We start from the raw sequence: 9,931 nt of genomic DNA, 5'->3' as shown, positions 1-9,931 counted from the left end.
GGAGAGGAAGAAGGGGAAGAAGAAGAAGAAGAAGATGACGGGGTTGTGGAGAAGGTATGTGAGATTGTGAGAGAGTGGACAGCACGGCATCAAGAGGGTAAAGTGATCATATATGGTGGGACGATCAAGCGTGTGCAGAGGATCGCAAAAGAGTTGGGATGCCCGGCGTATTGGCGAGGTGCCGGTGATGGAAAAGCAAAGGCAGAAATGGTAGAGAAGTGGATGAGAAGCCGAGGAGGTGAGTCAGGATGGATGGCGGCAACGAACGCGTTAGGGTTAGGGGTTGACGATCCGAACGTGCGGGTGGTATGCCGCGGCAGTTGGTGAATTTCGTGCAGGAAAGCGGACGAGGAGGGCGCGACAGGCGGAAGAGCGAGTCGGTGGTGGTGATACGACGGTCATGGTTAGAGCAGCAGCAGCGACAGCAGCCGCAAGAGGAGCAAAAGGGGTGGGCATGGGATAAAGATACGGTTGAGTACGTGGGTGGCAGTCGGTGTCGAAGAGAGGTGTTGGATCGAGAGATGGACGGGTTCATTGATCGATTTGGATGCGAAGAGGAGGAGGAGGAGATGTGTGATGTGTGTCGAGAGTTGGTGGAAAGAAGAGCAATGGTCGGGCCAACAGGCGGTAATAATGAGGAGAGGCAGAGGGAAGAGAGCATTGTTGAAGAAGCAGAAGAAGAAGCAGATGCCGTGTTGGAAAGGGAAGTGGAAGTAGAAGAAGAGACGGCAGCAGAGGCGGCAGCAGAGGCGGATTATGATCGAAGCCGACGATTGATTCGACAGGTCGAGACAGAGAGACGGTTACAGGTAATGCGAGAAGCCGAGGAGGTAGGCAGGTTCGAGGACATATTGGCAGAGTGGGCAGGGTGTTGTGCAGTATGCAAGATGAAAGGGTCAGCAGCGACATCAGATCATGAGGCAGAGGCATGTCCGCACAGGGAAAAGGAAGAATGGGAGTGGGTGCAGCAAGGGGCAGAGTTGGTACAGGGAGAGATGACAGACAAGAAGCGGTTTGCGGATTTTTCGGCATGTTTTCATTGCGGATTGCCGCAATCGATATGCAACAGTTGGGTAGCATCAAGTTACGACGGGCGGTTATTTCAACGGGCGGTCGGGGGGGTATGTCAATATGGCGGAGGGTTGATTTTCAAGATCATGGTGGGATGATCAGGTCGAGAGGATGATGGGGATTAACACGCCGGCCAAATGGGACGAAGAGTTTCATGGACAATTTTATAGATGGTTAGGGGAGTTGATTACATGGGGAGGCAAGGATGGCGGCGGTATACAAGCGAGTCGGTTATGTCAGTTAGTTTTGCGGATTGAGGAGGTATGGAAGAAAGGCAAGAGATAATAAATATAGTATAAGATATAAGATATAACGTGGTTGATAAGCTTGCGTGACAGATAAGCATGCGTGACAAAATTCCCTCAACCTACATCATTACCATCTAATTAAATAATTCCCAACCACCCAACATGTTACAATCCTCAAGTGAAGCTAGAATCCTTCTTGCCCTTCTTGCCCTTCAAAATGACCCAAAATTGAAAGTCCGACGCGCAGCAGAGATCTATAAAGTTGGGCGTATGATGCTATGGCGTCGACAACAAGGCATTCAATCGCGAAGCGATTGGATTCCAAAGTCACGGAAACTATCTGATCTAGAGGAACAGATAATAGTCCAATTCATTCTCGACCTAGACTCGCGAGGATTTCCATCGCGATTGCGTTTTGTGGAAGAAATGGCCAATTCTCTATTGGCTGATCGCGATGCATCACCCGTCGGCAAGCGCTGGGCTCATAACTTTGTCAAGCGACAACCAGAGCTAAAGACGCGTTTCTTTCGCAAATATGACTATCAGAGAGCTAAATGCGAAGATCCCACAATTATTCGTAACTGGTTTAGGCTCGTGGCAAATACAGTTTCGAAATACGGTATCCGATCAGATGATATGTGGAATTTTGATGAGACCGGTTTTATGATGGGCATTATACAGTCCGGAATGGTCGTCACAGGCTCTGAAAGGGAAGGGAGGCCAAAATCAGTACAGCCTGGAAACCGTGAATGGATTACTGCAATCCAAGCGATCAATGCAGAAGGTCAATTGATCCCGCCGTTTCTTATTGGTACCGGCCAATATCACCTTGCCAATTGGTACCGAGAATGCGATCTTCCCGGCGATTGGGTTATTGCAACGAGCCGAAATGGATGGACAAATAACGAGCTAGGTCTTGAGTGGCTCAAGCACTTTGATCGATCAACAAGCAACCGATCAGTTGGTGTCTATCGCCTTTTGATCCTTGATGGCCATGAAAGCCACCACTCCGCCAATTTCGAGAGATATTGTGAGGAGAACAAGATCATTACGCTCTGTATGCCGGCTCATGCATCTCATCTACTCCAGCCTCTTGATGTTGGGTGCTTTGCTGTGTTAAAACAAGCTTATGGTCGACAAATAGAGCATCTGATCAGATGCTCTACCATCCACAACCCCTCTTTCGCCACCACCCCTCTTTCGCCAGGCAAAATAAAAAAAGTTCCACCAAAACTCATCAACTTCACTTACACGAAAGTCAGCCTAAATATATAGCTACTCAAGAGAAATTACCTCTATTGATCATAAAAATGATTGGATGTGATGATTCTGACCTTATAAGGCTGTGCAGGGTACGTGATCTATGCGTGCTGTGCTATGGAAATGTCGTTAGTTTGATCGCCAAATTCCTCACCGCTCTTTGCCTTGTTTTTTGGTCTTTGTCTTTGACAACGACATGAAAATGCTTAGGTCAAGACTTCGATGGAAATACACAGAGGACGACGTGGCAGAGGCCATATTGGACGTTACTGACAATGGCTTTTCACCCCCTCAAGCCGCTCATAGACGGGGAGTGCCCCGAAGGACTCTAATCGACAGACTTCACGGCCGCGGGGCCGTGAAAGAGCAGATCCACCCTCATCGACGGTTGTCCAAGAGACAAGAGGATAGGCTGGCTTTCTGGATTCTCCGCCAGGAGTCCTTGGGCTATGCTCCGTCCCATAGTCAAATCCGCGCTTGTGTCATGGGCTTGTTGAGACAGCAGGGCGAACATCCCAACTTGGGACGCAACTGGGTGATCAAGTTTATCAATCGCCGCGCAGATCTAAAGACCAAGATGGGTAGACGTCAAGAAGCTAAAAGGTTCGACTCTTTTACCCCTAAAGCGGTTCATTGGTACTTTGATATCCGGGATGGCCAGTATGGCTGGATCAAGCCTGAAAACACCGTCAACGTTGATGAAGGGGGTATTATGACTGGTTTCGGCAAGTATTCACCTCTACTACTTGTCTTTGCTTGCATTTTGACTGACTAATTCTCTTCATTCAGGCCTAGATAGCTTAGTTGTTGGAAGCGCGGACCCGAAGCGCAAGGCGTTTCTCAAAGGACCACAAACTCGAAATTGGACTTCATTCATCGAAGCTGTCACTGCTGACGGCCGCGCTTTAGTTCCTGGCATAATCTTCAAGGGAAAAGAACTGCAGAAACAATGGTTTCTTGAGGAGTTCAAGCAGATAGCAGACTGGTATTACATAACATCGCCCAACGGGTGGACTGATGACCACATAGGCATTGAATGGCTTGAAAGAGTTTATCTACCCCAGACTACACCTGCTGACGAGTCAGACGCTAGATTGATCATTTTAGATGGTCATGGAAGCCATGCAACAGTATGTTCTCCATTTTCCCCACCTCAAGATTAGTGCTGAGTGATGGAAGGATGAATGGATGGCTACGTGCTTTTTGAACAACGTTTATTGCTGCTATCTACCAGCACACTGCTCTCATGGACTCCAGCCACTGGACAATGGAGTATTCAACGCATTGAAGGCTGCATATCGACGAGAGTTGGAAAGGTTCGCTTCGTTGACTGATTCCGCTCCGATGGACAAGGTCAATTTCATCAGGGCCTACGCCAAAGCTCGCCGAGTTGGAATGACTAAGAAGAACATACTGTCAGGCTGGAGGGTCACTGGAAACTGGCCAATTTCACGTGCGAAAGCGTTACGGCACCCTGAAATCCAACAAGATAGGCCAAACGGCAGCCCAAGAGTGACTCCTGAACCCAGGCCGTATCTTGGCTCGGACGATACGCCACAGACGAGCCGTCAAATTCGTGATCTTGGGTTGAACAAGACACCAAAGACGCGGAGACGATACAACGTGATAGCCAAGGGCTTTGAAGCTCACCAGCAGACAGTAGCGGCGCATACGCAGAGGATTGCCAGCCTAGAGGAAGAATTGGCTCGGCTGAAAAGAGGAAAGAAGAGGAAGGCGGTGCCGAATCCTAACAAACGTTTCATGACTCTTGGAGAGACTCTAGCTGGTAAAGAGTCCATACCAGAAGGGGCGACTCGTTATACGCCTATCGGGGTGGAATTTATCTCTTCAAGCGAGCAAGAGTCAGCATCGGAGGCTGGCTCGGTCATAGAAGTCAGAGAGGAAAACATACCCCACCAACCAACCAGGCGGTCGCAGCGGATAGTGAAAAAAACCAGAGTACAATAGATTGATCTACTTATGACTCATTAAATGAATGATTTTACGCATTTCTGTCAATTTGGTCAAATTCTGTGTAAGTGAAGTTGGTGAGTTTTGGTGGAGCTTTTTTTATTTTGCCTGGCGGGGTTGTGGATGGTATGTGAAAATGCCGGGTATATAGGTACTTGAGATCTCTACCGACCATGGCCAAGTTGGTCTACCCTGAATTACAGGGTATTTTAGGGACTAGGCTAGGGAACCCCCTACCAGTCCATCCCCCTGCTTCCATTTCCACCTATCCATTCCACGGAACCCTGGCGTGGATGGATGGATTATGTAACGGCCAGCTCCATTAAATGGATGGAAATGGATGCACGGACCATCCATTTCCACGCCGTGGATACGTGGACGGTAGACGTGGAATGGATCGCCAGCCTGTGAGATACCCAGCCACGTATGGCACTGTATAGTGATCTAGAGAGCTGCTGGCAGCATACCCCAACCCTGTCACATTCATCCTCTGTTCCCCCTACCAAGCAGCCCGCGCAACGAAGGACTTGGGCCAAGTCCTCACAATAAACTTGCGCATCTCATCCATAAACAACACCCCAAATGCCAGGGGTATCGGGATGAGCCAGAACTCAATGGGCACCGATGCTGTGTCAAAGAGGCTCTGGATTCCAGGTACCTCTGTGACGAAGACAGCAATGCAGAGGCTGGTGAGCATGCTGAGCGCCAACCACGGGTTGCGGTGCTTCTTTGTAAATGGATTAGCCTGGACAATGCTCAGGCGGCGATTGCGCACAGCGAGAAGGTTACCCCACTGCAGGAACATGATAGTCACAAAGTGAACGCATTGGCCTGTCAGATGTGTTAAGAACTTGGTTTGTTCGTATAAAGATAAGAATACTGGTCAGTGGACTTACCCGTGTTTCTGAAATGAGTTAATTGGTCCTCAGTGTACCCGCGATATCCATCGGTCCACTCCTCATAAAGGAAGAAGAGCTCAAATACTGGAATCTTCGCATAACGCCACATGTATAGAAAGGTCATCGCATGTGCAGTCACCGTCTCCATAGTCCCAGTAAATAGGTAAGCTTGGGAGTACAGCTTCCAAGTGACGAGGTGCTGCTTGCGATGGTCCCTAGGCTTCTCTAACATAAGATCGTATTCCTCCTTCTCCTTAATAAGAGACATACTGAGGAATAGATCTGTAAAAACGCAAATGATAATCATAAGAAAGGCGCTTAGCGGCAGCGGAGTTCCAAAGAAGACGTTTAGAATAACTGGCCATATCTCGGACCAACTGCCAGCTGGAAGAAGATATGCAATAACCTTTTGCAGATTCTGGAAAACAAGGCGACCAAGACGGATTGCGTCGATCATGGAGCTAAATGAGTCCATAACCACCAGGTCGGCAGCTTCAATAGCAACATCGGAACCGCTAGCAATGGCAACACCAACATCTGCACCGCGCAGAGCAGGGGCATCATTAACGCCATCTCCTGTCACTGCCACGACGTTATGGCGGTTTTGGAGCTCAGTTACAATCAGCAGCTTCTGTTCCGGTGTAGTGCGCGCGAAGACAACCTCATCGTAGTCACAGACGATATCCCAATCAGATTGGCCGAGCTCTGCGAGTTGTGCGCCTTCAAGAACCAGACACCGAGGAAGTCCTTCAGCAAGCTGTTCAATTCCGGCGTTTTGTATATCCCGGGGTGTGTGAAGAGAGTGCATGGTATCAGGCTCCTTCTCTCTTGAAATAATACCAATGTCTCTGGCGATAGCAACAGCAGTCAGAGCGTAGTCGCCAGTGACCATGAAGTATCGAATACCAGCAGATCGGCACTTGGCCACTATCCCGGGAACCTCAGGTCTTGGACGGTCAATGAGACCGAAGATACCGATAATGGTCAGGTTGCTGATAGCTGTGTTCCTCACCTCTTCGCTGAATACATTCATCTTTGGAGAATTGATGCATGTCATGTTCTTTTCACAGAGGAGTAAAACGCGCTCTCCGTGTCGCGAGAGGCGATCTTGAAGCTCCCTTAGCTGCTTCCTGATTTCTGGAGTTAATGGACGGACGGTACTTGTCTCCATGGACCAGTAGCTCGAACAGGCTGGGAAGAGAACATCAGGTGCTCCTTTAATAATAACATGATAAGATGTCCCCGCTTGTGGAGTGAAACCCGAGAGCTTTGAGGAATTGGGGCCAACTGGGAAAAGCGACAGCATCCACTTGTTCTTTGAGTTAAATGGAATTTGGAAGATAGGGGCCATGTTCCTCCACGGGCTCTCTACTGGTGCGTTGGCTGCTGCGAAACGCAGCATAGCACTATCTGTAGAATTGCCGAAAACCCTTCTCTCATAGACGGGGAGATTTATGGTCGATGGCTCAAAGAACGCATCATTGCACAGTATTGCAGCGCGTAAAAGCGCCTCTGTTGCCTCTGTTGACTCCTTTGACCGGCTGAACTCTTCTGGTGATGAGAAGATATGGTCCACAAAGCAGACAGTATTGACAGACATGCATCCCTGCGTCAATGTCCCTGTTTTGTCGGAGCAGATGACATTGACGCACCCGAGGGTTTCAACAGTTGATAAGGATTTTGGTAAGACATTAGCTGCCCTCATGCTCAGTGCAATAAGCATGAGTGTAAGCGAAACGGCAACCGGTAAGCCTACTGGCATAAAGGCAATGATGCAACTCATCGCGTTGACCAGGATCTCAGGAAGAGTTAAGAAGCCTTTATGGTCTGTACGGAGCCAGGCAGCCCATGTAATAAGGATGAGAGAAGGGAGAGCAATCGTCATAGCAATAATAATCCGTACAAATCGCCAGACCTCGCGTTGTATTAGGGTGGGCTCTTCTTTGATAGCCATAGTCGAGTGAGTGATTCTTCCAATTACACTTCGCGAGCCTGTTAAAATAACAACACCAATAGCGCTGCCATCTAGAACAGTTGTGCCCATATATGCAATGTTTTGCGTCTCCAGAATGCTATTGTCCGTTGGATCAATCGTTCCAGCAACTTCAACAGATTCGCCAGTCAGTATAGACCGGTCGAATCGGATGCCTCCAGAGCATGTCGCGATTCGGACGTCCGCTGGGACCTTGTCGCCGATGCTAAGGTGGATAATGTCGCCAACAACCAACTCCGTAGCAGGTAGCTTACACACTTGTCCATCACGCCGGACCTTGGCATCTACCGGTAGGAGACCCAGGATCGAGTTCATAACCTTCGCCGTCGACCAATCCTGAAAGCCAGAAAAGGAGGCCTGGACGAAGATGACGACCAAGATGAGAATAGCGAGAGCCAGGTTTTGAGCAGAAGGAGGGTTTGATAGTGGCTGCCAGCAGAGAAAGAAGATTACCACGCCAACCCATAGGACAGAACAGAAGCCGCCAAATAGAGAGACAATAATTTTGCGCATATACTTTGTTTCCGGCTGGGGAAGTATGTTCTTTCCATCGCGGCTCAGTCGGACCTTCGCAGCATTGGTTGACAGGCCATTATTGAGGTCAACATTGAGCTGCTGGCAGAGTTGGTCCACTCCAACCTTGTGATAATCAAGATTGGACAAGCAATCCTTGTTCATCTGATTGCCTTCCAGAGTAAGACTTCGTCTCCATTCCGAGGTGCTCCTAGCCTGGCTGACTTGTAAAGAGAGGGTCTGGAATTGGATCTGTAGCTCCGATTCAGGCGAAACAGAAGAACTGTGATAGAGACTTGAGGCTGAGCTACGAGAAACGGAGGGGCGCCGTTGGTCTTGAGCATGAGAGGAAGATGTCCCATCTCTATTGCCTAAGTCAGAGGTGATGCCAGAAGGCAAAACTTTTGCTGCAGCCGCAAGATGAGATTTGGCAGCGTCTGACATGATAGTCGGGGCAGAGATGAGGCGAGAGAGGTGAGAACTGAAGGAAGAAAAGGGAGTAGAAGAAAAGCTGCAGTTCAAGGTGGCTGGCACGCACAAAAAGAGCGTTCCATCCTCCTTCCTATTATCCACAGCAGAGCCAGGTGGCAAGTCCACTTATCTCTCTTTCCTGGAAGCTCGCTTGCACTTACGAGACACAGGGGTGGGGGCGGGGGTGGGGGCGGAATGTACTTCAGCCCGGTCTTCCAATGGGAAAATAGGATTCACTCGTGAATCGCTGCCCGACCCTAGCTCCCGCTGGAATGCTCCATGCGCAACCAACAACGAAAGAGCTGAGCCCGGTGCCGTTGCATACCTTAGTAGTAGCAATCCCGTGTTTGAGTAGATGTGAACCCTGGCTGCCTATGATAATGGGTGATGTGATGAAAAGAGTGAATGGCTACAGTAGACAGGGGGAGAATACAAGACTGAGGACGTGAGTTATTTGTTTCCATCATACACTCTATCATCATCACACACGAAACTGCCCGCTGATTTATAGAATTCGACCACTATGCGAGCTGGCGCGACCAGACGCGAGACGCGTAGCTACCACACCTACAGTCGGCTCATCAACTTTACTTAGCCCGAACGCGTCCGTAAACAGCCCTTAGCCGGCAGACCTAGGGTTAAGTGTCCGAGCGCGCGCGTGGCTGAGGCAAAAACCTTGGAACGTAATGAAATCTCATGCATCTTTGTCTGGTTGTCACATTTTCAATCACATAGAATGGTATCAGGCCGGTTGTTGTTTCCTGGTGTAGAGAAACTGGGAAGGGAAATGTGGAAATGAAGTGGCTTGCTCGTCACAGACACTATGAAACCCTCGAATCCTATCACATTCTAAAACAGCAGGGGTGACCCTGTCGCAATTCAGTCCTCCCGGCTTACCCGCCATCTCTTCTTTCTCGGTTTCCACTTGTTGAACGGATCGCGTGCGCCTTGATGTCCTTAATTGTATGTGTATTGTTCAATTTTTTCCCCCCCGCCTTCCTTGGAGAGGGGTCTGCTTATTATGCTTTCCTGAATGGGTCTAGGGTCGCCGACAGCTGACCGATAGGTCACACGTTACCCCGTGCGGCCATCCTACTGTTCAACACGCCCCTTCAGCGTGAGGGCCTCGCCGTCATGCTGCTCCCTTCTATAGCTCCTCTTCTAGCTCCCTTCTTCTGGTCATAACGAGCTTCTCCGATAAGTCAGCGAGACGTAGCCGCTGCATAAAGAGTTCAAATTTATCCCCCGGCAGAGCCTTCGTAAACCCATCTGCTAACAGCTGTGCTGACGATGTGTATACCACATCTATCCTTCCTTGCGTTATCTCCTGCCTTAACCAGTGGTTGTGTATATCCACGTGCCGTAATTTCGTCCGTAGCTTGATAAGTTCTTCCTTTACTAGCCGTATCGTCTGCTTATTGTCGCACTCAATGGTGACTCGCGATGGTTGAGAGGTGCGTCGCCTTGCGGTGGGTGCTGAAAGGTCGATCTTTATAGCGGAGAGG

The 9,931-nt window shown here is 49.4% G+C and overlaps 2 protein-coding genes across 2 annotated transcripts; one reads left to right on the top strand and one right to left on the bottom strand.

Moving 5' to 3' along the window:
• Positions 1-338: 338 nt before the first annotated feature.
• Positions 339-919, top strand: FPOAC1_013418 (uncharacterized protein; the record flags this gene model as incomplete). Its single annotated transcript, XM_044857759.1, has 2 exons — positions 339-859; positions 913-919. Coding segments are annotated over 2 exons (528 nt in total), but the record flags the coding sequence as incomplete, so codon positions are not given.
• Positions 920-5,049: 4,130 nt separating this feature from the next.
• FPOAC1_013417 (uncharacterized protein) lies at positions 5,050-8,399 on the bottom strand (the record flags this gene model as incomplete). Its single annotated transcript, XM_044857758.1, has 2 exons — positions 5,050-5,381; positions 5,447-8,399. The coding sequence occupies 2 exons, from the start codon at positions 8,397-8,399 to the stop codon at positions 5,050-5,052; spliced, it is 3,285 nt and encodes a 1,094-aa protein (XP_044701140.1).
• Between the last annotated feature and the right edge of the window lie 1,532 nt (positions 8,400-9,931).

This window comes from Fusarium poae (genome assembly GCF_019609905.1).
Source record: "Fusarium poae strain DAOMC 252244 chromosome Unknown contig_2, whole genome shotgun sequence".
NCBI classification, from domain to species: domain Eukaryota; kingdom Fungi; phylum Ascomycota; class Sordariomycetes; order Hypocreales; family Nectriaceae; genus Fusarium; species Fusarium poae.
Note: the sequence above shows the minus strand (reverse complement) of the source record. Positions and strands in the feature narration are given on the sequence as shown.